This window comes from Pteronotus mesoamericanus, unplaced genomic scaffold (genome assembly GCF_021234165.1).
Source record: "Pteronotus mesoamericanus isolate MK-2021 breed Mesoamerican mustached bat unplaced genomic scaffold, CSHL_Meso_final contig_557, whole genome shotgun sequence".
NCBI classification, from domain to species: Eukaryota; Metazoa; Chordata; class Mammalia; order Chiroptera; family Mormoopidae; genus Pteronotus; species Pteronotus mesoamericanus.
In genome coordinates, this window is record NW_026555200.1 from 1,465,102 (window position 1) to 1,492,732 (window position 27,631).

The 27,631-nt window shown below is 50.6% G+C and overlaps 1 protein-coding gene across 1 annotated transcript; it reads left to right on the top strand.

The window, feature by feature from the left end:
* Positions 1–3,559: 3,559 nt before the first annotated feature.
* SPATA21 (spermatogenesis associated 21) lies at positions 3,560–27,093 on the top strand. Its single transcript, XM_054579662.1, has 12 exons — positions 3,560–3,609; positions 6,417–6,636; positions 11,873–12,171; positions 12,546–12,594; positions 16,219–16,673; positions 17,067–17,155; positions 18,398–18,535; positions 20,785–20,856; positions 20,971–21,088; positions 25,298–25,473; positions 26,340–26,514; positions 27,036–27,093. The coding sequence occupies exons 1-12, from the start codon at positions 3,560–3,562 to the stop codon at positions 27,091–27,093; spliced, it is 1,899 nt and encodes a 632-aa protein (XP_054435637.1).
* The last annotated feature ends 538 nt before the right edge of the window (positions 27,094–27,631 follow it).

A 27,631-nucleotide genomic window follows, 5' to 3' on the forward strand; every position in this document is an offset into this window, starting at 1 on the left:
GTATAAAATCTCACTGCTTTCTGGTAGGTGCAGGGCCAAGGTGGGGGTTGATGTGAGCAGCTTTCCTTGGGGGCCCCCAGAAATACATATTACAGGTCACTTATCATGTTTCTCTGTTGTATTTTCCTACTATCATAGACATTTCTAAGAGAAATGCCCCCATTTCTGAGATGGGGGAAACACTTATAAAAGGGTACTCAATACCAAGAAGCTAAATGTAGAGTTACTGTATGACCCCACAGTTCCACTCTTAGGTATGTGCCCAAGAGAAATGAAAACATGTTCACATAAAATTGTGTACGTGAATGTTCATAGCAATATTATCCAAATGTCTATCAGCCAATGGATGGTCATATAAAATGTGGTATATTGGCCATAAAAAGGAATGAAGTACTGATACAGGCCACAACAGAGATGAACCTTGAAAACATTGTGTTAAGTGAAAGAAGCCAGTAGCCAAGGACCACATATTGTACGGCTCCATTTATAGGACCTGTCCAGAACAGGCAAATCAGCAGAGACAGAAAGCAAGTTAGTGACTGCCTAGGGCTGGGGGTGGGATGCGAGGGTTGAGGTGATGGCTGAGGGGGGTGGGCTTCCTTTCTGTGGTGACGAAAATGTTGTAAGGGTGGCGATTGCATAGTTCTGTGAACATACTAAAAGCCATTGAACTGTAACACTTTAAATGAGTGAGTTGTATGGTATCTGAATTAAAGATCAATGTAGTTGTGAAGAAAAAGGGCACCAAGTGCCCCAAAAGGGGGTGCACAGTATGCATGTGCCACCCATGCCCCTCAGTTCTGCCCTCTGATTCCATGCCTTGCTGCCAGGGTGTGGGCTTCCCCATCCGGTCCAGATTCTCAGTCTGTAAGCTGGCGATGGGGGCGAGGGGCCTGCCCTCTGGAACGTCTGTCCCCCTGCAACGTCAGCGTGCGGAACCCTGGGGCCTGAGCGTTCCGAGACTGAGACTGCGCTTTCTGAGGCGGAGAGAGTGAACAATGGGGGGTGTGTTTCTGGGGCTTGCTGGGGGGTTCCCTCAGGTGGGGCATCCACCCCTGGGGTGGGAATGCTTAGGGAACCTCACGGGAGAGAGTCCGGGAGGAGAGAGGAGCTCCAAGGGAAGAGAGAGCGAGTTGGCCACAATGCTGGCTGCGTCGTGCGAAGTGAGAGCCCTAGGCCCTTGGGACGCTGGAGCTGCCACCTGGGGCGCGGGGTCTCCTGGGAGCAGAGGTCTTGTTTGCATTGTGGGGGCCCGAGCCTAATTGCAGGAAGGACTTCAGGGCAGACAAGGTTGGGAGGAAAGGAGGTGGGCAAAGGCATTTTGTTAGAGGCACCTCCCCCGTGACCCTGTAAAATGCACCTAGTGTATCTCCAAGGCCTGACACCGCCTGCCATGGGCACATGTCCGTTAAACCGTGATTGATCGCATGGCCGCGAGCTTGTTTTGAGGCAAGATAACACGGTGAGATGCTCAGTCTTGGGCGTCACACAAGCCTGGGTTTGAATCTGGTTCCTCTGCAGGCCAGCCACGGGGTATTGGACAAGAGAGGGGCTACTCTGAGCCTCGGTGTCCTTATCTTTAAAACAGGGCCAAGCCCACTGACCTCACAGGGTGGTTAGGAGAATACCATTTGCAAACATGACCAGCAAGTAGAAGGATCCCCCATGGAAGCTGGCTGGCCTGCCGTGATTTCCAGTGGACGCATCCCCGTCTAGAGCTTCGAGGTCACATGCTCTCACTGAGGGGTAGGATTTACCTGGAGAAACTGCGAAAAGGCATCCATGATGTGCCCTTAAAAATGGTGTTGATGTTGCCCCAAGAGAATTCAGAAGCTAGAGAGAGGGCTGAGATGGTTGGGAGCTTGGAAAAGCAGTGGGAGCTTGAAGGATGAGGTGGGGAGTGTTGGAGAGATGGAGCAGTGGGAGGCGGGCTCAGAGGCTGGGGCACTGTGGCCTCGGGACTGCAGGAGTCTGCGCAGATGAAAGCGGAATGTTTGTGTATGGGGGCGGGGGCGGGGCGGGGGGGGGGGCGGGGGCTGGCGGTAGGGTGGAGCATGAAGTTAGATGAGAGAGGCAGCGGGGAGACACTCAGAAAGGCTCTCGAAGCGATGTGTCCAGGGCAGGGTGGGGGTGCTTTGGTGAACTACATATTGCCATTGGAGACCTTAGAGTCCCCCACAGACAGATGTGCTCAACTCCTGTTCCTCAGTCCCAGGAAGAACTTGGAGTTTTCATCTATAATGCACGCTAGTGTATCAAGGGCTCAGAAGTCCTGCAGGACGGAGCCCGTTTAATTTTAACTCAGCACACTCCAAACGCATTTGGTCTACAAGAACCGTTTTCTTGTAGTACATCTCATGCAACTCATAGTCCGAAGAACACCCGTTAGAAAATGTGGCTGTAGGGACAAATGTGTGGGTTTGGGGATCCAACAGGCCAGGCCACACTTTGATCTCTGCTCTGTGACCTAGTCAGTGTTGGACCTTGAGCAAGTCACTTTGCTTCCCAGAACCTCCTTTTCATCAGAGTCATTGTGAAAATTAGGAAAAATACTTGGGTAAATTGCATGCAGTTAGCTCTCTGGTTTTGCTGTGTGCCCATCCTGTGCTGGCCTGGCCTGCCTTTTCCCCTGAGCCAGGCTCCCTACATTACCAGCTCCACGTTGACTGCTGGAGAGGTGGTTAGGTAATGGGCTTGGTGGAACTTTGATTGGATTTCTCTCGTGATACCACCATTCACTGTGGCACAATGGACAACAGAAACATCCAGACATGCATGGAGGGTAGGATCAAGTCTCCAGGGGCCCAGCCAAGTCCTGGCCTGAGGACTGCCAGAAAGAGTGCTGGTGTCGAGCCTGTCATATCAGGAACCAGCCAGGTAGGGACCTGCACCTTGTGTTCTGACCTCTCCACTTCCAAGAACACCTTTCCCCACCCCTGTCCAGGCTTCCTCCCCAACTGCTTTAATAAAGGCTCAGTTATGGCCTGGCTCAGTGGGTTGAGGGTCATCCAGCAAACCGAAAGGTCACCAGTTCGATTCTCAGTCGGGGCACATGCCTGGGTTACGGGCCAGGTCCCTGGTTGGGGGCATGCAAGAGGCAACTGATTGATGTTTCTCTCTCACATCAATGTTTCTCTCCTTCTCTTTCTCTCTCCCTTTCCCTCTCTCTAAAAATAAGTAAATAAAATCTTTTAAGAAAGACTCAGTTATAAGTGACACAAAACCCAATTCAGACTAGAGTGGGCAGGAAGGAGGACACATCAGCTTGGGTAACTGACAAATCTACCAGTAGCCTTCAGGTATGGCTGGATCAAGGTGCTAAATGAGTATCTCTTGGCCCTGCCTTCCTCTGTGCCATTCCCAGGAAGGCTCTCCCTGAAAGATGGCAAGAATTGCCCTGGCCACTCCAAACTTACATCTTCATAGCTTACATCCTCTGACTTAGCATCCCCAGCAGGAAGAGAGCCTCTCTTTGCCATAGTTGAAAAAAAGCCTGGTATCACTGTCATTGGCCCAGACTGTGTTCACGTAATAAATGCTTATTTCTGAGCCAGTGACCATGGCAGGGCAGAGTGGCCTGGACCTCTTGGCAGAGTGGAACCAGAGGTGGTACTCAGTTGAGTCCACTGAGCCCCATTAGCCAAATAGAGAAAGAAAGGTTCCCATAAAAAGAATGCTGGCTTCTGTTACCAGTGAGATGCTGCAGGAGCAAAACAAGAATTGCCTACTGATTCTACAAGGTGCCTTCCGCGACCTTGACCTCCAGCTCCCCTTAAGGCCTTTATTCCCCTGACAACTGCCCGGGGTTCCCATCCATGCTCCTCCCAGCCTCCACCTTGCATCCTAAGCCTTCATGCACTTCACAGCCTTTTTCCATTGATTTTTTAAAAAGTGTCCCGTGGCATGAACTGAAAGCACAAAGAAGGCTCTCCTTCCTGTCTAGTTCCCCCAGAGCCCAAAATGTCACCATAAACAAAGTCAACATTCCCTTAAGTATCGTCCTCTCTCTGCAGCCTCTGATGTAAATCCAGGCATCTCCTGGGGGCCAGGAGAGAGCCTGAAGGGGGGTCTCGAAGGGAGGCTGGGGCAAACAGTCAGGGCTTCCTTCACCCACCCATTCATTTTTTTAACAGCATAGTCATGGGGTCCAGTCCTGCCACTCAACCAGCCGTGGGGCCTTAGACATGTCACTGCGCCCCCTTGAGCCTCATTGTTCATATGTGTCATGGTGAGGACCGACTGGGTGAAATCTCAGAGGTTCCTGGCAGGTGGCCTTACCGCTGGCTTGCCCCAGAATCTTACATCAAATACTGTCAAGTGGTTGAGCCAAGTTGTCTGGATTTTTGCTAACTAGAGTGAGGCTTGGAACTGGCTCTAAGTCACTGGCTCTAAGTCACTGGCTCAAGTGAGTGACGCACCAAGATGAGCATCACAACCCAGTTTTCCAAGCCTGAGCTATGAAATAGTAGTGGAAATGGTGGAAGCCTCGTTCAGACCTCGTGAGGGTGTTCAAGTGGCCCAGGGTGTTCCGTCAAGCCATGCTTGGCGGGATACCCTTGGCTCAGGTACTACTCTGGACCCAGGTTTACATCAGAGCCGTGAGTGCTGACCGACAACCTCTCAGCTGGGCTGGCTCAGCACCCCAGCCTCTCTCCCCCCGCCTCTTGTCTCCTCCCTGCCTCTCTCCACACACTCCCCAGTGAGGCAGAGAACCTCCCTGTCCCTGAGGCAGGGATCATGCCCAGGGAGTGGGGGGTATCCCTCCAGAATGGGTACTCACAGCCAGCCCTTGAGCTGGCACCAAGAGCACTTTTGTTCCAGGTCATGTTTCCAGATGCTGCAGGGATGGACAGTGGGAAGGAGCCCTCATTAGCCCCAGAAAGGCCAGAGGAGAGATTTGGACACAGAGGAGAATCTGAAGAGGGGCTTCCAGAGCTCAGGACGCCAGAACAGGGTCATCTGGTAGACCCAGGGTGAGCTGGGGGCTTCCCTGAGAGCAGATCCAGGAAGGAACCCCCTGTGATCCACCTGGAGCAGGGGGAGAGGGGAGGGAGTACTTCCAGACCAAGGCGGACCCTCCCAGTCACAGCACCTGAACTTCTCGTTCATCGCACAAATTGCACTAAATGATTATTTGTGTTGGCCTTTGTCTGAGCTCCCTCTGGACCACAGCCTTCTGCTGTGCCTTGTTCAGCCTCAAATTCCTCATGCCTGGGGCTGTGCCTAGAGCATGGTAGATGCTCAATAAATATGTATTCACCGAACTAATAGAAGAGTGAACAAAAGAGAGGCTGAGAGACATGGAAATCTATGTTTACATGGAGTTATTATTTTCTAAATATTATATATATTAAACTTCTCTTCAGTGAGAATGCATTCTTTCTAAAAAGAGAAAATCAAGAGAGAGCCAGAGAAAGGCAAAGTAAAAGACTTTGGAAACAGGAATAGTAAAGCCCAGTTAGCTTACTGTTTAAATTGAATTATAACTAGGAATCACTACATAATCTTTTCCACATGAAAAGTTAAGGGACTCAGTCAAAGCCAGGTTCGAGTCCCCTGAGACAGGTACTACATACCATGCTGGTGGAAATAAAAACCATGTCAACACATGTTTAAACAACCTGGCATTTGTTTAAACTGACTTAAAACTGTCCATTCGTGCATTTCTAGAAATATGCCCTAAAGAAATCATTGGAGATTCAAGCAAAGTATTATGCAGAAAAAATTTCACCATCACATTATTTTACACACTAAAAGATTGGAGCTCGTGTGCCCCAAATGCCCACAATAGAGGAACAGTTTAGTAAATTATGATTATCTGTAAAATACAGTGTTTTATGCTTTCATTAAAAAAGCATGTTTATGAAAGATTTTTGGCATGGGAAACACTTAGACTATAATGTTGAATGAAGAAAAGACTGCAAAATTGTAGATGCAATACAATTTTAACTATGTAAAATTTTATAGTTAAAATTGTGCAATTACTTGAAAATGGTAATTAAATGAATCCTCATTGCAAATATATATGTATATCCATAGGAAGAAACCTGTAGGAACTACTCCAGAGTATTGAAGTGACATCCATCGACACCGATTCACAGATCCAGATCCTGAGCTGTCACCTTAGCTTTATGACCCTACGCTCAGGTCTCTCAGCCTCTGAATTCCAGTTCTCCCTGATTTTTCTAAAAAATAATATATAATAAGAATATTAAATCCTAACTCCCCTAAACATTGACATTAAAGTGCTTATGATTTGAGGAATTCACATCAGCCCTTCATTCATTCTCCCAGGCATTAATTATGCACCTATGGTGTACCTAGCTCTGCGCTGGTGCTCTGGGAACTATGAAGACTTATGAGAATATAAAACTACGCCCCAGTCCAGCAGCTGAGGTATCCCTTTGTTCTCCCAGGAAGAAGCTGGCATCTTGCGTCCCCCAGGAAAGGCCCATGGAACTGCAAGCAGCCCAGGATCAGACCAAGCCAGGAAGTGAGCTGGGGGCACTGCCTTCCAGGGTCCCTGCAGCCCCGGAAGGGCTGCAGCAGCAGGGTTCAGGGAAGGAGACTGAGGACACGCAGAGGAGACAGCAGGACCCAGGGACAGTGGAGAGTCAGGCCCCCGGCAGCTGCCAGGTAATGTCCGTGAGAACTGAGCAGGAAGGCGTGGAGTGACTGACCCATAGGGAGACCAAGGACCAACCACCTCCCGCAACCAATTCTGGTGCATTGTGTCTGCTCCTCTCTGTGCCTGGAGATGTCACGCACACAGTCCGTGTGGGTTACTGACCTAATTCTGGATGGTCTTGATTGTCCCCAGCAAGCCTTTTAGACTCGTCTCGAAGGTGGCCCTGTGGTATGTCAATGGGTACTGGAGGCAGGGAGCAGGTGGCGGGGCTCTGCCTGCAATTAGAATTGGGACAGGCTGGGTTTAACAAAGCTCGAACTGGTTTCTTTATGCCAGGATGCCCCAGAAGCTGCGTCTTAGCCCCGTGGGACTTGTAAGAGCTGGTTAGAGTATGGTGTCTCTTCCAAACTTATTTGATTTCAAAATACCTTTCTACTTGTGTTAAAGATTTTGTGTTTTTAAACAGCTTCAGGAAGGTATAATTGACATACACTTGCACATACGTCAAGTGTACAATTTGATATTCTGGACATACGTATAGACACCCACAAAACCATCACCACAATCAAGAAAATAACCGTACCTATCACCCCCCAGAAGTTTTCTCGTGCCCCTTTATCCTTCCCCGCCCCTCACCTGCCGTTTCCAGGCAGCCACTGATCTGCACTCTGTCTCTATGGATTTGTTTGTATTTCCTAAAATTTTACACAAATGAAGCATTCCATATTCATTCTTTTTGTCTGGCTCCAAATTATTTGGAGATTCATTTGTGTTATTGCGTGGGTCAATATTTTATTCTTTTTGTTGCTGAGTAACATTCCATTGTATGGATGTATCACAATTTCTTTATCCCTGCACCTATTGATGGACACCTGGTTTGTTCCCACTTTTTGGCTATTACAAAAAAAACAGTCATGTCCACATGGCCCTATGCTTTCATTTCTCTTAGGCAAATAATACTTAGGAGTGGAATGGACAATATGGTATGTGTATGTTTAACTTATGAAGAAACTGCCAAACTTTATTCCAAAGTGGTTGCACCATTCTACATTCCCACTAACAATGTCTGAGAATTCCAGCAGCTCCACACATTCCCCGGCTCAGAATGGTATGGTTCCTCTCTTTCATTCAAAGCATTCTAATAGAGGTATTGTGGAACCTTATTGTGGTCTTAATTTGTATTTCCCTAATGACTAATGATGATGAGCATCTTTTCATGTGCTCACAGGCCATTTGTATACCTTCAGAGAAATGTCTATTGAAATACTTTGCCCATTACTTTATTATTTTTATTTATCTATTTATTTTAAGTGATATTTTATTGATTATGCTATTACAGTTGTCCTGATTTTTCCCTGTTCTCTCCCCTCCACCCAGCACCCACCATTCCCTCAGGCAATCCCCTGATCCGTGTTCATGTTCACGGGTCATGCATTTAAGGTCTTTGGTCCTTTTCATATACTGTAATTTATATCTCCATGACTATTCTGTAACTACCTATTTGTACTTCGCAATCCCCTCACCTCTTGCCCATTCTATCTCACCCCCTCCGATATCTTTATCTTTAACCTTTGCATTTTATTTTTAAGATGTTATTTATTTATTTTTAGAGAGAGGAGAAGGAAGGGAGAAAGAGGGGGAGAGTAACTATCAATGTGTAAGAGATACATCGATTGGTTGCCTCTCACACGCCCCCAAAGTGGGGACCTGGCCTGCAAACCAGGCACATGCCCTGACCGAGAATCAAACTGGCAGCCTTTTGGTTTGCAGGCTGGCGCTTAATCAATGGAACCACACCAGCCAGGGCCACCATTGTCATTTTAATTAGGATGTGTCTTAGAGTGGGTTTCTTTGCAGACATCTTGTTTGGGACTCTCTGTGCTTCTTGGACTTGCATTGCTATTTCCTTCACCAAATTAGGGAAGTTTTGTTTCATTCCAATGAAACAAATAGATTTCCAATGTCTTGTTCTTTCTCTTCTCCTTCTGGCACCCCTATGACGCAAATGTTGGATTGCTTAAAGTTGTTCCACAGGCTGTTTACACTATCCTTGTTTCTTTGGATTCTCTCTTTTTTTAAGTATATTTTATTGATTATACTATTACAGTTGTCCCAAGTTTTTTCTCCCCTTTATCACAAGTTTGATTCGCGGTCAAGGTGCATGTTTCTCTCTCACATAGCGATATTTCTCTCTGCCCCGTACTACCCCCCACCCTCCTGCATTCCCCCTCTCCTTAGTTCATGGCCATAGGTTTTGCATATAGGGTTTTTGGCTTCTCCATTTCCTATACAATTCTTAACTGACCCCTGTCTATTTTGTGCCTACCAGTTATGCTTCTTATTCCCTGTACCTTTCCCCTTTCCCCATTTGTGATTTCTCCATTTCTGTGATTCTGTTCCTGTTCTAGTTGTTTACTTAGTTTTTGTTTTTTTTAGGTTCAGTTGTTGATAGTTGTGAGTTTGTTGTCATTTTACTGTTCACAGTTTGTGACCTTCTTCTTTTTCTTGGATAAGTCCCTTTAACACTTCATATAATAAGGCCTTGGTGATGATGAACTCCTTTAATTTTACCTTACCTGGGAAGCACGTTATCTGTCCTTCCATTCTAAATAATAGCTTTGCTGGATAGAGTAATCTTGGATGTAGGTTCTTGCCTTTCATGACTTCGAATACTTCTTTCCAGCCCCTTCTTGCCTATAAGGTTTCTTTTGGGAAATCAGCTGATAGTCTTATGGGCACTCTTTGTAGGTATCGCTCTCCTTTCCTCTTACTGCCTTTGAGATTCTCTCCTTATCTTTAATCTTGGGTAACCTAATTATGATGTGTCTTGGTGTGTTTCTTCTTGGATCCAAATTCTTTGGGACTCTCTGAGCTTCCTGACTTCCTGGAAGTCTATTTCCTTTGCCAGATTGGGGAAGTTTTCCTTCATTATTTTTTAAAAATAAGTTTTCAATGTCTTGCTCTTCCTCTTCTCCTTCTGACACCACTGTGATTTGGATGTTGGAACGTTTAAAGTTGTCCCAGAGGTTCCTCAGCCTTTCCTCATTTTTTAAAAATTCTTTTTTTTTCATTCTGTTCAAGTTGAATGTTTATTTCCTTCTTTTGTTCCAAATCATTGATTTGAACCCCAGTTTCCTTCCCTTCACTGTTGGTTCCCTGTATATTTTCCTTTATTTTACTTTGTATAGCCTTCATTTCTTACCTCATTTTGTGACCAAACACAATCATTTCTGTGAGCATCATGATTATCAGTGTTTTAAACTGTGCATCTGATAGATTGTCTATCTCCTCGTTGCTTAGTTCTTTTTCTGAAGTTTTGATCTGTTCTTTCATTTGGGCCATGTTTCTTTGTCTCCTCATTTTGGCAGCCTCCCTGAGTTTGTTTCTATGTGTTAGGTAGAGCAGCTTTGACTCCATGTTTTGACAGTGTGGCCTAATGTAATAGGTGTCCTGTAGGGTCCAGTGGCACAGCTTCCCCATCACCCAAAATGGGTACTTCGGGCACACCGTGCCCGAGCTAAGTACACCCTCCTCTTATACTTGAGATTTGGTTGCTGTTGGCTGGTCAGTGGGAGGGATTTACCCAGGCCAGTCAGCTGGAAGGACTGGCTGTGACCACTGACCACCAACTTCTGCCCTCCATGAAGGATCAGCTGTGCAGGGGACAGGGCGGTGGTGCTCCGAGGTGGTCTGTAGCTGTCTACTGGGTGCACTGGCCGTGCAGTTTGCCAGGTGGTACAGGCCAAGATCAGCGCCCACCCGTGTTTTGCCCGGGGCATCCTATCTGAGCTGTAAAGCAATCTGAGATGGCCATTTCTTGTGCTGGGCTTGGAGATTCCCAGGTGAAGCCAAGCTGTGAATCTAATCTGGCTGCTGCTAGGGCTCACTGAAGCCACCTGTTGCTTGTTTAATAGGATTTAGGAGCCAAGACCAGCCATTCATATGGAAAAGCAGCTTGAGTGGGCCCATAAGCTGAGTTGGGGCAGAGCCTCTGTGGATCTCCAAGGTGGGTCAAACAGTCTTAGCCATGTTGATACAGTCTCAAATATGGTACCAGCCTGCAGGCTCTGTGAGGGAGGTTTTAGAAAATGGACAAGGGCCTCTTCTCACGTTGAACCAGACACTTCAGTTTCTCCCTGTATACCACTGGTGCCTTTCAAGCTGCTATCCCAGTGCTGGAGCTCAGAGGGAGTCAGTCTGAGTAGGTGAGTCTGTGTGTGCATTCTTTAAGAGGAGCTGTTGGGGCTCCAGAAATTTCTTCCACTGACTCAATCCCTGCTGGTTTTTTCAGCCAGAAGTTGTGGGGGACTTATGTTCCTGATACGGGAACCCTGGGTGGGCGGGCCTGGTATGAGGCTGAGAATCCTCGCTCCTGAGGTATCCCTCCCGAATTTTTATCCACGTGGTTGTGGGACCAGCCTGTTCCATGCCTGCACCCCTCTTACCAGTGTGAATGGATGTGATTTCTTTTATTCCATAGTTGTCAGGCTTCCATTCAGCTTGATTCCTGACATTCCTGAGTGATAGTTGTTCTATATTTTAGTTGTAATTTTGATGTGATTATGAGAAGAGACGAACCATGTCTGCCTATGCAGCCATCTTGACCAGAAGTCTTCTCTACTGAATTTCCACGCCTGTTGAAAATCAGTTGACCACATCAGTGTCAGTCTATTTCTCGACTCTACTTTGTTCCATCCATATATTTATCCATCCTTATTCCAACCCCACACTGTCTTTTTACAAAATATGTAAAAGGCATTTATTTGAGCAAAAAGGAGCTGCAGCGCGGGAGTCACAGGTTCAGGTAGCCGCCTAAACTGTGTTCCCAACACAATGCTATCTTCGCTATAATAGCTTTATAGTAAGTCTTGAAGTCAGTTGGTATAAAAATCTCCTTTTGAGGGTGTTTCATGAAGGATTCTTATCCTTTGAAACATCCCTTGGTGGATCCCGTTTGCAGAGGATCACTTCACTTGCTATAGGCTCCCATTCTACCTCTGCAGAGAAGCAGGGATCATGATCGACTGTGGGTTGACCATGCATGCCTTCTTTGGGCCTCAACTTCCTCCTCCCTCAAAGTGGGGCAACTGACTTGTGCCACCTTCTAGGTGTGCTGGGAGAGCTCAGTCAGATGACGCTCGCAGCATCTGGACAGACACGCATGTGATAACTGGTCTCCAGGTAAGTGTTAAGGTTCACCTGGGAGCCAGGATGGGCTCTCCATTTTCGTATCCTTGTCCTCAGCAGCAGCTGGAGTGTCTGCCCACCCCAGGTCGCCAGGCAGAAGATGGGTCAGATATAGTGCAGGCAACAGAGCCTTCTTGCACCTTGGACAGCTGTGGACAACAATTGGAAGACAAGCCCCCCAAGAAGGCAGGCACCCCCCACATTAGGCCACAGTGGGTGCTGCCAGAGCCTGGCCCACAGGGAGACAAAGACAGTTCCCAGGAAGCAATGCCACTAATGGCCTCAATGACTCTGGAGGAAAAGACTGACAGCTCCTTCCCACCGCCCACGCCAGGACCTAACACACCCAAAGACTGGTGAGCCATCCTCTGATGCCGCCCCCTCCCCCACTCCCTGACCCCAGCCAGATTGCTCTTCTGCTAGGTTACAGGTGAGGTGAATTCTAATTCTGACTGCTTCAGACCAGATGTAGGACCTTGGGCAAGTCGTGTGTCTCTGGGTCTGAATTTCCCCCATCTGTATGAGAGCTCTAATATAAGAATTCTTTGTTCTGTGAGCCATGTCCCCACATGGGGATGTGAGGGAGCGCGGAGGCCCTCTGAGAATCAAAGGCCGGGGCTCTGAGGCTGGGATGGTGGGAATGAGTGTCCAGGGGGCTGAGAGGAGGTAGGTGCAAGGGGCTAGCCCTGAGCTGAGCCCCTCACCCATGGGGTGTTTCCCCCTTGTTTAGGTTCAAGGCTGTAGAGACCAAGCCAGCACCGGAGCCTGTTCCTCCACCTGTAAGTAGAGCCAGAGTGGGCATAGGGACGAGTGAGAGGATCAGGAGGAGGAAGGGGACAGAGGCAGAAATGGGACAGTATTTGGAGTCAAACTGGGAAATATGTGTGTTCCTGTGTTTTTGTGTGAGTGTATACACATCTGTGCATGCATGTACACATGAATTGGCATATATGCATATGTGTATGTGTGCATGTATGTGCCTTTGGGGTGAGGGTCAATGATGCTCTTACACTCTTGAGCCCTTGGGTTCGCCCCAGGTCGTGTTGTGGCTTTTTCTACATCAGCATAATTTTTTTTCCACACATTTTCTCTGGGTCACAGATACAACCAAGAGCTTCCCTGAACATCTGCGAGGCTTCCAACTCCCTCCCATCCCGTGCCCCACCCCCCAACTTCCGCCATCTCTGCCACTTCCTAATTCTTGGACTTGACTTGGCATCCTGTGACCACATAGTCATCATCTGCCCATGCCCCTTTCTGCTGTATCCACTGGCCACTCCAACCCTGGCTAAGCCCAGCCACCCACTAACCCTCCACGTGCGCATGAGCAGCTCAACACGGTTGGAGAAAAACCCTGTCTTGTTGATGGGTTTCACTCTCAAGCAATGACCACTAGTGTCAGAAGCTCCTGACAATCCTCTGCTGTTCCCTGGCCATGCCACCCTTCCCTCGGCTCCAGGAAGTCACTTCACAGTACCTCTCTCCATGCCGTGCATCTGGGCTGATGATCTGGCCTCATGTGTCATCGAAGGGCGAGAAGCATCCACCACATCTTCCCACCCCCAACTCCACCACCCTTGCCTTCACCTGGTTATAATGGAGGCCATGAAGATGGGTGTCTGCCCCCATCAACTGCTAGTCCCCCACTGATTCATTAGATCCTGTCCTCTGTCCCCTCTCTCCCTTATGATCAGTCTCTCCATATCTACAGGATCAGTCCCATCAGCATAGAGACAGGGGTTACTATCTACAATATTAGACACCAAATGCAAACACGCCCCTTGGCCCACACTCCCCTCCAGCCACTGATTGTATGGGTGGATGGAAGATGAGTCTGAAGGTCACAGGGAGCCACGGCAGGCACAGGAGTAGCAGGGCACTGGCAGCAGAAGAGCTACACAGAGGTCGGTTCAGCAGCATGTGCAAGACAGGTGATGCTGGGTGGAAGGGGCTCAGGGAAGGAAGAGGGAGGAGCCAGATGTGCAAGGGTTGAAAGTCATCAAGGAGAGATGGGGGGGCCTTGGCGTCATCCTTCACTTGAGCTGAGCAACTGCAAGGAGATAGGCTCAGTGCCGGTTTCTGGAATAATTGAGCAGGTTCTGGGACAGACCCCTACCCTCCTAGGGCTCAGAATCTAGATCTGAGATGAGGCCACAGGCCCCGGACTTTGGCAGCCCTGAGGGCCTTGGGAGAGATGATGACAGACTAGACTCATGGCTGCCACCTGGGGTCCCTACCTGGGACCTCCCCACCACCACGGAGTAAGAGCTCCAGAACTGGTTTTGATGTTTGTTTGTTTGAAGCCTGACAGAAGCTGAGCATTTGCCCTTAACTCAGGACAGCAGTCAAAGGAGTCTAGCGGGGGAAATAGGGTCCCCCTCCTGGGCTGCAGAATTCTCAACGAAAGTTAGTATGTGCTAAGTGCTTTAGTCACATGAACTGGCTCCTCAGATGTCACTGAGAAAAAGGACATAATCAGAGTCATCGGTTAACACAAATTTATTGAAGACAATGTGCCAGTCATGACACTGGGGACTTAAGGCTGGACGGAGCTTACGATCTAGTTAGGGGAGAGACTGTTAACACGTGAACTGATAACTAGTTTGTCTGTAGACAGCAGTGATGCCAGTCCAGCGGACAAGAGGAGGGACTTGGAGGGAGACGATATATCCCCTGATGGAGCGCTCAGCCATCCAGAAGGTAACATTTGAGTTAAGTCTCAAAAGACAAAAAGAACCAAGCCAAGCACAGATTGGGGAGAACATTCTGGGCAGACCCAGCAGCAGTGGCAAAGCCCTGATGGACATGAGCTTGTCAAGACCAAGTCCAGCAAGAAGACCAGAGTCAGGAAGGAAGCCAGGGTGGGAGAGGAGGGGAGATGAAGTTAGAGGCGTGTCGGGGGGCAGATCACCCAGGGCCCTGAAGTCCAGGGTGAGGGTTTAGAGTGAATTCTAATTCTACACTAAGCCACTGAAGAGTTTTAGGCAAGAGATGAGATGACCTGGGGTAATCTGGAGACACTGATGCGGCAGCTGGGTGGATAATGAACTTGGGCAGGGGTCAAGGGCAGAGACGGTGGCAGCACACTGGACAGGAGATGGTGGAATGACTTGACCAGGGTGGTAGCAGCAGAGTTGGGGGATGCGGCAGCAGGACTTGCTGATGGGCTGCATGGTGGGAAAATGGGAGAACGAGGGATCAAAAAGGCCTCTAGGTCTGGGGCCTGAGCAATAGGTGGTGTCCTCGACCAGGGTGGTGACCTTGGGGAAGGAGCACGCGGGAGGAACCTAAAGTTCTGCTTTGGTCCTATTCTAGACACCCCAGAAGAAATGTCACAGAGAACATCTGGAGTTAGGCAGGACAGAGGAGTCGGGATTGGAGGTGTAAATGTCAGAACAAGGGAGATAGCCTCTAGGAGAGAGGGAACTTAGCACAGGAAGGAGCCCGAGGACAAGTCCCTGGTGCTCCATCCACAGCATTTGGAGATGGAAGAGTCAGGAAGAGCCAGAGGAAACCAGGAAGGAGTAGCCCCTGAGTCTAGAGGAGAAGGCATTTCCAGAAGGATGGGCGGTCATCTGTGGCCATTACTGCCGAGGGGTGGACCGTGAGGAGGGCAGACACCAGACTGTGGCCTTGCAAGGGCAGCTCTGGGTGGGGGGCATGGAAACCTGATTGGAGATGGGAAGACAGTAGAGATGGAGCACAGCCAAGTCTTTCAAGGAATTTTGCTCTAGAAAAAGCAGAGAACTGGATAGTAGCTGGAGGCATTCGTCGCATCAGGAGAATGTTTTATCTTTTAAAGGGGGAAGATAACATGGCCTGCTTACATGCTGATGGGACCAGTCTGGTGGGAAAACAGAGCTGATGTTTTAGGAAGAGAGGGCGTGTGTGTGACAAGAGCTACATACATCTTTAGGATGAAAAGACTGGGCCGGAGCCTGCAGGGCATGGCCTGGCTGGGGATGGGCCGAGGACAGCCCTCCCTGTAACGGGAGGGACAGATGCAGGAGGTGGAGCGATTGCTGAATGAATGAGTGGGAATTTACTGAGTGGCCGCCATATGCGGAGTGCTGGGTAGAGAACAGACAAGGTCCCTGCCCTCATGAAGCTTACGTGTGGCCAGCCCATGGCAGGCTGTGCTGATTGCAGTGATGGGAATGAATGAGCGGCGGGACCGCAGCTCGGGGAGCCGGGAGGCGGCGGAGCCCAGGCCAAGTGCAAGGGAGCACATGGGGTGGGAGCCGGGTGGGATGCATGTGAGATTTAGGGGACATCCTCCAGGGGCCCAGAGAGGAAGAGGCAGTGTGAGGATGCCCTGGAGAGTGGGTGGCACAAAGAAACTTTGTGGGACAGTCTGGCTGTCTGGAGGCCTCCCCAATTCTCCACCCCCGTCCTGTCCCCAGGAGGTGAGGGATATGGGAGAGAGGAAGGAGGAGGACTGTGCCCAGAAGCAGCCTCAGGAGTCCACAGAGACCACAGGTGCCCAGAACCTCGGGAACAGCTGGCAGGGCTTCATGAAGTGCCTTCTGGAGGTGGAGGAGGAGGAGGCCTCGCATCGAAGGGCCACCAAGGCTCGAGCCCCGCCAAACCGGAAGTCCCCCAGGACCTTGACCCTTGTGCCCACCTCAGCCCCAAGTCTGCCCCTGGCACCGACTCAGGCCCCAGCCTCGGCCCCTGCTGTGGCCCCATCCTGGGCCCGGCTGCCAGCCCCTGGGTCGATCCCTGCCCCTGCAGCGGCCCCTGTCCCAGGCTCTGTGCCTGTCGCGGTCCTGCCAGCGCCCACCCAGGAGCTGGGCTGGAGAAAGACAGCAGTCTTGCACCAGAGCAGCGAGAAGAGCCTGAGCCACGCCAAGGCACGGTAGGAGCCACCCCGAGGAGGGTGTCCAGGATCAGAGCCTCTGTCGCCTTGTCCCTGTCCCCATCCATGTTTCCTCTGTGTGTCCCGTTCTTCATTGCTCCTCACTTCTGTGTCCCCTCTACCAGCCCTGCGTCCCTATATCCAGCTCTCCTTTCCCACCTCTGACCCTTTTCTCTATTGCCCCGCAACAGTAGCTCTCTTCTCATCCCCCTCACCTCTGCCTCGCCCCTCCTCTGGGTCACTCAGCCTCTCCTGACCTCTCCAGGCCTCCCCCAGGGCCCCGCCCGTGACCTCCTGTGCCCTGCTGCCCCCTTGCCTTCCCTTGCTTCGGGCCGCAGCCTGCGGCAGGGGCGGGTGGCTGGCCCGTGCCCCAGCCCAGTTTGTCCTCTGCAGGCAGGAGCTGGAGGAAGGCTGCCACCTGCAGCTGGGCGAGAACTGGGAGGAGCCGGCCGAGGAGCGCCTCACCCCGCAGCAAGAGGAAGGTGGGGGCAGGCCTGGCCAGGGAGGGCTCTCCAGGGCCAGGCCGAGCCCTCAGGCCTTGGCGTTCATAGACCTGGGGTGGGTTCGGATCATACCGCTGCCCTGTGCCCACCCCAGCCCTGTGAGTGGACCCAGTGGGTCACCTGGCTAGGGGACAGTGCAGTGTAGGAGGCTGACCAAGCTCACACACTGCTGGGTGGAGGGCCAGGCCTCATGCTGGGTCCTATCGTTTGGGGTCTAGTATGCTTTTCAGTTCCACGGCCTCCTCGCTGAGTAGCTGGAGCAAGCCTGCCCAGGTTCTAGAGGCGTTCTGGCCTCTCCCCACCAGGCACACCCTAGATCGTCTTTAGGAGCCGCCTGGGTGGGAGGCAGGGCCCCATCTCTTACCCCATCCTACAGCCACGCAAAAATGTAAAAGTTCTGAACACCCACCCTTGGTGTTCAGGGGCAAAGGGCAGTGATGGCTGTTTCCTGTGGGCTCCAGAGGTCCCGAATCAGCCCTCCGCGCGCACTGCCAGCCTGGCCACACCGCGCCCTGGCCCTAAAGAGCAGGTGTGCATCCTGCTCCGCCCTTCACTCCTCCCCGAAATCTGGGGCGCTCTTCACCACAGTGGCCCCTTCTTCCGCCTTCCCTGAATACATGCTCTGACCCCATCCTTGACGTTCACGCCCTTCAGCATTAAAGCCCTCCGGCCACTGCTGGAGGGGCTTGTCTTAGTACAGAACCCTCTGCCCCGCCTCCTTGAGCAGAGTTCAATAGAAGCTACCCTAGAAGCCATGTTCACGCAGGGAAGGGACCACAGGGCACCAAAGTCAAGGGTGCAGACTGAAAGAAAGACCTGTCTTGTGGATGACCTAACCTCTGAGCCTCAGTTTCCCCAGCTTTACAACAGAAACAAGCATCCTACTCTTCCAAGGCCGTTTGTGAGAATTAAATGAGAACGTGGCTATAAAGAGCTTCACACAGGGCCTGGCACACGGAGGGGTGTTCCTCGTGCAGAGCGAAGAGTGCTAATTAGCTTGGCCTTTGCCACACCAGCTGAGCCCTTGGCCTGACCTTATGTAGAGAGCGGAGTAAGGCGATGGGACCGCACCCCTCCTCTTTCCCTCTTTTGGTTCCTTTGTCCCTCCACCCAGCCGTGCTAGTAGAGGACCCTGGGCAAGGGGGTGGTGGGGAGGGGAATGAGATGAATGCTAAAAACAAGACATGTCCCCACGTCACATAACCCCACTGCCTGCCCCAGCCTTCCACAGTTACTTTGAGATCTTCAGCGGCCACGGCGAGGTGGACGCACGCAGCCTGGAGAACATCCTGCTCCTCGTGGGCATCTCCCTGACGCCGGCCCAGGTGGAGGAGGCCCTGGTGAGCGCTGACGTTGACGGTGAGTGGGGGCAGGCTCCACAGCAGTGTGAGGCCTGTGAGCTGCACGGGACTCCGAGTGTAAAAGGCCCTGCCCTTGGTCTAATGCTCCACTGTCGCAGTCTAGGAAATTTTTAAAAAGATTTTGTTTATTTATTTTTAGAGAGGGGAGAAGGGAGGAGGAGAGAGAGGGAGAAGCATCACTCAGTACCTTCTCACATGCCCCCAACCAGGGGGCATGGCCCACCACCCAGACATGTGCCCTGATGGGGAATCGAACTGGTGACCTTTCAGTCTACAGGATGATGCCCAACCCACTAAGCTACACCAGTCAGGGCTAGAAACTTTTAATAATAGTTTCTATATTTTCATTTTGCACTGGACCCTACAAATTATGTAGCTTATCCTGGCCCTAAAAGTTAATACCCTCTGAGCACCCACTCGGTGCCAGGGTCTGGGGATTTGGAAATGACCAAGACCTACCTGCTGACCCCAAGATGGACATGATCTCTGAGATCTCTCACTTTCAGGCCCCCGGTGTGCTTCAGTGGACATTCCCTCGTGACTTGGTCACTTATTTTACCAACCATATGACCTTGGAAAAGTCACTGAAGTTCACCGAGCCTCAGTTTCCCCATCTGTACAGCTCCCCGGAGCTGTATCCATCTTGCTGTGCTGCTGAAAAGGTTTAACGAGATAATCCAGGCAAAGCATTGAGCAAAACACCTGGTGCACAGAGTACATCCAGAAAACATTAGCTGCTGGTACTATTCATCCACTGGATATTAAAATGCCCCCTGTGCGCCCAGCCCTGTGCTGAGCACTGAGAATAAAGAGATGCGTGAGACCCACGCGACCTGCCCTTGAGGTGCTCACACAGACATTGCCACACAAGTTAAGAGTCACCAAAAGAAATAGCACTTAAAGTGGCTTGGAGCAAGGGATCAGGAAGGAAGTCTTCCTAGGAAGAGACTATGCCTGAGTCAAATGGTGAAAGATGAAGAAGAAGTTAGGCAAGGAGACGGGGGAGAAAAGGGGGTATTCCTGGTGGAAGAGATTACCTGGACACAGGGGAGAGGCTGCAGGGCAAGCGCAACCATGCTTGTTCGGTTGAACTCGCTGTGTTTACTAGACACAGGACATGGCGAGCAGCGGGTTGTGGAGGGCTTGGGCCCCGGGCCACTGCTTCCTCCCTCCCTACACAAGTGCGAATGTTCACAGGCAAGCCAAGAATTGACCCCAGCTCTGCGGCTACAGGACCCTAGCTACAGGCTTCTTTCCTCTAGGCCTCAGGCCTCATCTGTGACAGGGAGATAAGAGTATTGAGCCCCCACAGAGATTATAGATTATTCATTCCTTGGTCAGGTAGTCGGAGAACATTGGCTAAGACCTAGCTGTTTTAAGCCCTGAGAGCACCATGCAGAACAAAAAAGGCCCCGTTCCTGCCTCCCAGAACCTCCATTAAATTTCAGATCTTCTGAGTGTGTGATTGAAGTACAGGGATTTTATGAGAGTGTTTGATGGGGGATGTGACCTGGGCTGCTCTGAGTTCTCTGAGGAAGGGATGATGGTCCAGGGGAAGCGTTAACTGAAGGAGTTGGAGGGTGATGGAGAAAAACCTAGGAAGAGAAACCAGCATGTGCAAAGGCCCTGAACAGGGAAGAACGTGGCCCCTGATGGGAGAGCAGGTTAGTCCTGGAGGAACTTGTCCCTAGGAGAGGCTGGAGGCAGGTAACAGGCAGGTCTAGCAGGGCCTGGAGGGCCCAGGTGGGACTCTTGTGTGTACACATGTATTCCCATGCAGTGACTAGCACGTGGTAATACTAACAATAGTTGCTATTTGGGGAGCATGTGTTATATGCATGGCCCTGTTCTGAGCACTTTGCCTCATTTTATCTCCCATGAGATAGGGATTACGGTTATCCTCTATAGATAGATAACCATATAAACTATACTACTTCCCTATAGATGGTAAAACTAAGGCTTAGTGGCATTAAGAGACTTTGCCAAGGCCACACGAGTAGCAAGTGGTGGACCTGGGATATGAACCCAGACGTCTGCCTTGAAGAACTCAAGTTCTGTGGTTTCTAGCCCAGGACATTTTAATTTTTGCTTTCTACTTCCCTGTGTGCACCATGCTTTCTGCATTCAGTATGTGCTACTTTTATCATCAAACCCAAGGAATATATGTTAATAATCATGCCGGGGTTGCAATGCCGGAAGCCGCCCTGGAAGGCCCCTGGACACCCCGTATTCTTCTGGCCTCCACAGGAGATGGTCACGTGGGCTTCAAAGACTTCTTGGCCGTAATGACGGATACCAAGCGCTTCTTCTGCTCCATGGGTGAGCAGGGATGAACCCAGGACGGTCAGAGCTGGGGGAGGGAACAGGTGGTTGGGGGCGGGGAGCACCCAGGGCTAGCAAATTGTAACGGCAGCCACCATCCCATGTCCCCAGAACAGAGCGCCTCGACGGACATGGCTCCCCCGAATCCCCACACTCTGCTCTTTGAGATCCTGTCCCTGCTGGTGGAGATGCTGGCCTTACCCGAGGCAGCCTTAGAGGAGATCACTGAGTGAGTGGGGCTGGCTGTTGGAGGTGGAGGGTTGGGGACACAGAAATGGCACCTAGTGTTTTGGCAGCTGAGGACTTTTGGTAATTAGAGGACTGTTAACGGCACGTGAAGGAAACCCAAACAAGACTAGCTTAAGTGCCCTGGCTGGGGGCTCAGTTGGTTGGAGTGTTGTCCCTATACCAAAAGTTTACAGGTTCGATCTCTGGTCAGGGTGCATTCTCTCTCTCTCTCTCAATAAGCATAATCTCAAATGAGGATTTAAAAAAAAAAAAAAAAGAATGTTTCTTCCTCTTGGCACAGGGAGGGCACCTGTCATGTGGGAATTTTTTCCTCCAGCTTTCAGAAAAAGGAAGGTCAGGGTGCCCTGTTTGCACCTGCTGTTTTTCAAGTGCCTTTAACACAAAACAATCAGTACACCAAAGTAGCCTATTTTGGAGTGGCCTGTCCTGAACTCTTTTGTCCTCTTTACCCCCGTTCCCACCCCCGCCCCCGCCCAAAACTTCCCTAGAAATTTCACATGTTAAAAGCTTAGTTGGTGGCTGTGGAGAGAAATTCAAGCTAAGAGTTCTGTAAGAGGGGGAGGAAAACATAGATTGGAGCAAGCAGAAAAGGACGTTTCTGAGCACATTGTCCTGTATTTCTTGAATCAGCCTCTTGCTGGTCCTGAGAGCAGAGTGGTTGGGTCAGGCTTGTGGCGCACTTGCAGAGGCTCGGAGCAGGTGGGAGCAGGGCACCACACCAGCGAGGCCCGCGTGAGGTGTGAGCAGCCGAGCATTTAATGAGGGCCGTCCCTTTGAGACAAGAGAGAAACAGAAGTTAATGGTTCATGCAAATCGTAAACTCAGTTTCTGAGTCCAGAAGACAGTGGGTCAAGGAGATTTTTTCCCCTTGGGCTGAAAGCACCTTTAGATGGTGGAGCGAGGACAGGCAGCGGCAATCTGTCCAATTTCCTGGCCTGCAGTTTGAATGGCTTTGGTAATGGCACTGGGTGATGGGCTAGTCCAGTGAACAAGAGAATGGCCCGTGCCATTGCAGGCACAGAGATTGTTTATACATGACCTGTTGTGACTTGGGGGGAAAGTTTATATTCACTCATTCAACTTTAGCTTGCAGGGCTTTGAGAAAAGGGCAATCTAGTTTTTAGTGATGCCAAGTCTGGAGGGTAGAAGCAAAACTGGAAATGTTAATTACTGACAAAATATGGCAAAAGTTAGTTTATAAAGGGGACAGAAAGCGCAAAGTCAGGAACCATGACACTGTTCAACAATCCACAAAGGTGCAATACAGTTTTTATTGAAACATAGAAATTTTTTCTCTATAATCACTTCCATCTTTATCAAAGCTAATCAGAGACTAATTTGTTTGTAAAAATAAGCCTAGTCTCATTAAACTAGACTTGACTATGTAAGTGCAGCAAAAATAGTGATTGATCACATAGGCTCTTTTAAAGTCTGTTTTGCGCCCTGGCTGGTGGCTCCGTTGGTTGGAGCATCATCCTGTACACTAAAAGGTTGCGGGCTTGAGTCAGGGCACATACGTAGGTTGCAGGTTCAGTCCCCGGTTGGGGTGCTCAAGGGCGGCAACCAATTGAAGGTTCTCTCTCACATCGATGTTTCTTTTCCTCTTTCTTCCTCTTTAAAATTAATAAACATGTCCTCAGGTAAGGAAAGAAAGAAAATTAAAAAATAAAAAAGTAAGACAGAGAAAAATTCAACAACAGGCACAGTAATATCAGCCCTTGAAACTTCTGTTGTTTAAGCTACAGTGATCCGATCTAAACTGGTTGTCGCTATGTGGCAGCTGTACTGCCCTTGTGGGATCTCCCTTTGTCTTCCTTTATCTTTGCCTCTCTCCTGTGTTAGATCCCGATTTCTGTATGTATATCTTCCTTTTCTTTTTTGGCTTATGCACTCATTCTGGAAGAACACGTGTTCTTTAGTAGCTTCTTGAGAAAGGATGTGTGGGAGGTGATATTTTTAGGCCTGCTGAAGTGTTTATTCTACCCTCAAACTTGCCAAATACGTTAGCTGGGTATAGAATTCTCGGTGTCTTAGTTAAGGAATTGACCCCATGTATTATAGTTCAAACAAGATAGTTTATCCCTCTCTAACACTGACAGCCTGGAGGAGGCAGGCAGGAAGACAAGGTCCCCCGAGGCACCCAGTTTCTTTCTGATTTATTGTCCACCATTCCCTAGGTCAATCCTAAACTAAGTTACCAGCAACACACCTGAACTCAAGCACAAAGGGCGGGGAAAAAGAGGTGAAAAGCAGTGATTCCCTTTATAATTGTGACCGTGAAAGTTGTGCGAGCACAGCTCACGTTCTCCTGGCCCCTGTGCAGTGAAGTTGTTTTCTAGGCCGTCTTTTTTCTGGTGCATTGCCTTTTCAGGCTCCAGTTTTACACAGGGGTGCAGATCCAATCTCCATGTGAGGGCTCTAGTGTTCATTTTCTATTTTCTGTGTGTGAAGCCCATTAAACCCCCAAATCCCAGGCCCCAGGGATAGGCAGAGGCCCTTACAGAACCATTAGCTTAAACTCTAATGGTTTCCCAACGCCCCTGCCTACAAAGCCCCAGGCTGGCTCTGCCATCTTGCTGCCCACATCTGCCCTCTCCCTCACACGCCTCCTTGCTATTCCTAGAGGTCACCAAGCTCTTTTGTAACTTCCTGGCCTTTTCACATGCCACTCCCTCTAGCTATCCATTTGGCTTGCTCCCTCCCCTCATTCTGCTCAAATGCCACCACCTCCAAGATTCAAAATAGACCCTCATCACTATCCCCTACCCAGATTTGACTTTCCCTTAGAGCATCCATCACTACTGACGTGGTATTGTTTTATTCTCTTGCTCATGGTCTGACTCTCCTACTAGATATGGGCCTAGGTAGTTGATTTAGAAAGTAACAGCAGGGAACGGGCATGGGGGAGGGACTTGAACAGCAAAGGAGGAGCAGCCAGTACCAGGATGTGTTGGTGAGTCAGCCACGCCCAGGACCTTCTGAGCAGACTCTGAACAGGGTTCAGAACTCAGGGGAAGAAAGAGAAAAGCCTGTATACTTCAGCTGCTAGCGCCTTTGGCCAAAGGTGGCCCCCTACAAGGTGTTGAGTTCCCCTACACTTCTGGGTGGCACATGGGTCAGAGAAGCTCTAGGGCAGGAAGCAAGGGGCTCAGGCTTAAGGTGCTGACTGAGCAAAGCTGCTGCCAGTGGTTGCTGGGGCAGTGGCTAGAGAGGTGGGGCCAAGGGGCTAGGGTAAGAGATCCTATATGAGTATGTACCCTGCACACTCTTTCCCAAGTACTTAGATGAGTGGCCAGTGCACAGTCAATACTCCATGAATATTTGTTGAATGAATGAATGGTGGGTGCAGTGTAGTGGAGAAAAGGCAATTAGTGATGTGTTAAAATAAAGTGAGCTGTGGGTTACAATGGAGTAAGGACAGGTTATGGGGACCCACAATGGGAGCCTAGCTGGTCTGCAGGAGGAGCCAGAACTTTCTGGAGGAGATAGCCCTTAAACTGAAGTCTGGAAGACCAGCAGGAGTTAATTGCACAGCTGACTTCTAAAATACTTGCATATCTAAGTACCATAGTACCATAATACCACCAGTGACAGAAATCAAAGGTAACATTTATTTACCAAGCTCTTCCCATGGGCCACACGCTTGCTGAGTGCTTGCTGGGCCTTGTTTATTTATTTATTTATATTTTATTTATTTATTTTTAGAGGGAGGAGAAGAGAGGGAGACAAACATCAACCCATTGCCCCTTGCATGACCCCAGCCGGGGATCTGGCTGGCAACCCAGGCGTGTGCCCTGAGTGGGAATCAAACAGGCAACCTTTCGGTTTGCAGGAGGACAATGGGCCTTGTTATTTAACCCTGTAACATGTGGACTGTTTGATCCGTTTCACCCAGGGGACACCTGAAACTTAGAGAAGTCAAGGACTTGCAGTAACAGGAACGAGATAACCATTTCCCCCCACTTTACATAGGGAGGACTGTGACTGAGGCTCAAAGCAGAGCAATGACTTGCCCATGTCACAGGAAGTTAATGGCAGAGTGGGGACTGGATAGAACCCAGGTCTCCCAACTGCTGGGCCTTGGCCTGTGTTCATGCTCCAGAGCTGGCCGGACGGAACTGAGGGGAGAGTGAGGGAGGAGGAGGGTGGGTGAGTCACGGCCAGGCCGGGCTGGGCACTGCCTCTCCAGCTATTACCAGAAGAAGCTGAAGGAAGGCACATGTAAAGCCCGAGAGATGGAATCGGCCACAGGCCAGCAGCGGTCCCGGAAGAAGCTTCCCTACAACCCGCAGCAGGCAAACATCTTGGAAGTCCCAGAACGAAGGGTCCTCAGAATCCTGAGCCGGCTGAAGCAGCAGAACTATGGTGAGGGCCCTGGACAAGGTGGGGACTCTGCCCTCCTGCACATGTGGCGCCTTTCCCTGGGTCCCCACACAGCCCGAACGAAGAGCTGACAGACACGGTTTCCCCTTTCGGGGTTGGCTGTGTGCATCAGTCAATGGGCTGATAATCATTACGCCATCCTCAGCCCTCTGACAGAGGCCTGCTGCAGACTCTTCCCAGTGTCTCAGCCCTGACCACAGGTTGGTTGGTCCCAAGGGCCAGGACTGAGAAGGCATCAGTGATCCCAGCTCATCATTTATTGAGCACCCAGTGGAGTCACGCACTGTGCTAGGTCCTTTGCAGATGTGCTAGAATTTAATCCCCGTAATTTCATATTTACCCCATTTTACAGATAACTAACCAGGTAAGTCTAAGCAACTTGCTCAAGCTTCCGCATGTTAGAAAAGGGAATTTATACCCAGGTCTGATTCCAAAACCTGTGTCCTCTTCACTGGGTGAGGCAGCCTCCCCATAATAGTAGTTACTATTTACTAGACTCCCACCGTGGGCCGAATGATGGGCTAGGAGCTTTCCAGAGTCCAGAGTGTGCCTACCAGACTTTGCCAGGACCCGTCACAAGACACCTTCTCTCTTAAGTGGTTATTAGCCCTCACACTGTGCTCAGCATTCAGCTGAGTGCTTTGCATGCACTATCCCTTTAATCCTCACCATCCACCTGGAGGTGGGTACCACTATCTCCAGCTTACAGAGAGGCTGGGAAAGCGGATTTGCCCAAACCCACCCAGCTCGTTGTGTGTGGCAAAGCCAGAATTTCACCAGGTCTGCCTGCTTCCAAGGCTGGTATATTTTCATGCATTTCCCTCTCCTGCCGTCTCCTCCCTCGACAGCTGCCAACCTGCAGAGCCCCTATGCCCAGGTGCCCTGCATCCCACTCTGCCCGAGGCTGGAGAAGACTGTCGGCCGGAAGCAGGGCAGCCACTACGTTCTGGACCAGTGCACCCCCATCAACCTGGGCCCTGACATCCACAGCCTCTTCTTTCAGTCAGGATCTCGAGGAAGCAGGTAGGTGTCTGAAGAGCAGCGGCCCCAGCCCAGGCCCATCCACCTCCTTCCTTCCTAGGCCCTTGGCCTAACCTGAGAATCCAGCCTTCCAAGAAATGGGAGATTCTTGCTACAGGGACCCAAAAGGGGGAAAACCCCAAACCTTTGTTGAGGGTCTGTGCACCAAGTAGATTGTTCCTAAGTCAGGGTACTTAACTTACGCCTTCCTGTGCCCAGGGCTCAATGACACAGTCTTTCTCTCAGGCTGGCACTGCCTGCCCATCAAGGGCTTTACGACTGAAGTCCTTTGCCCAAGTCTGGGTCCATGTTAGGAGTAGCAGGAAACAGACTTAGCATCTGGGCAGAGGAAGCTTCCCCTACAGCATTGCCCTTCTGGCTGTTTGGGGATAAAGGAACACAGGACTTGGAATCAGGCCCCCCAAGTTGACTGGTGGCTTCTCCACTTCCCAAAGGCCTCCTTTCCCCTCAGGCACTTGGGGTGGCTCGTCTCCTCCCACCGTCTCCCCCTCCTCTCCCCCTAGGGACCACAGCTCCGACAGCCAAAAGTGGCTCAGCTCCGTGCCAGCTCGAACCCACTGACCCCTGACTGTGGATGGCTGTTGAAAGCCTGCAGACAGATACGTCACCGGGCAGGGACCGCTGCTGGACTTGGCTTTTGTGGCCCAGAAGGCCAATAAACACCAGGAACCTCAGCCTTTTGGGTGGTGCTGGGGCCCCTGCTCTCTGGGCGCTCACCTGCTTCCTTGAGATCCTGGTGCCAGCGAAGCCCCCCCACCCCCGGTTTTCACTCCTCCACTGGGCTCTCAGGGCACAGGGCCCCAGCCTCCCTCAGGCGTGGGAACCCCTAAAGCAAGATGCACCTCAAAACCCTGCCCAGGGTCAGGCCTCTGACTCAAGTTGGCCCTGGGTGCTCTTCTGTGCACTCTCAAAGGACAGGGCTGCGATTCACCTCAGATGAGGTTTTCCTTTCGGACTAGGGGCCCCACAAGGGCAGGAACTCTCTCCGCTTGCTCGGGAAGTGCCTGGGAAAGACCGTGATCCTGAAAAGGGGCAGACCCCGTGGAAGGTCAGGCAAGCGCCTCACCCATGCTCTCACCAACGGAGCCCCAGGACCTAG

Excerpts from the sequence above, each read along its gene's own strand:
- SPATA21 (XM_054579662.1), top strand. The coding sequence starts at position 3,560 with ATGGCAGGGCAGAGTGGCCTGGACCTCTTGGCAGAGTGGAACCAGAGG. Across the intron at positions 6,637-11,872 it reads AGGCCCCCGGCAGCTGCCAG|CAGCAGCTGGAGTGTCTGCC; the intron begins GTAATGTCCGTG and ends CCTTGTCCTCAG. Across the intron at positions 25,474-26,339 it reads GCTGAAGCAGCAGAACTATG|CTGCCAACCTGCAGAGCCCC; the intron begins GTGAGGGCCCTG and ends CTCCCTCGACAG.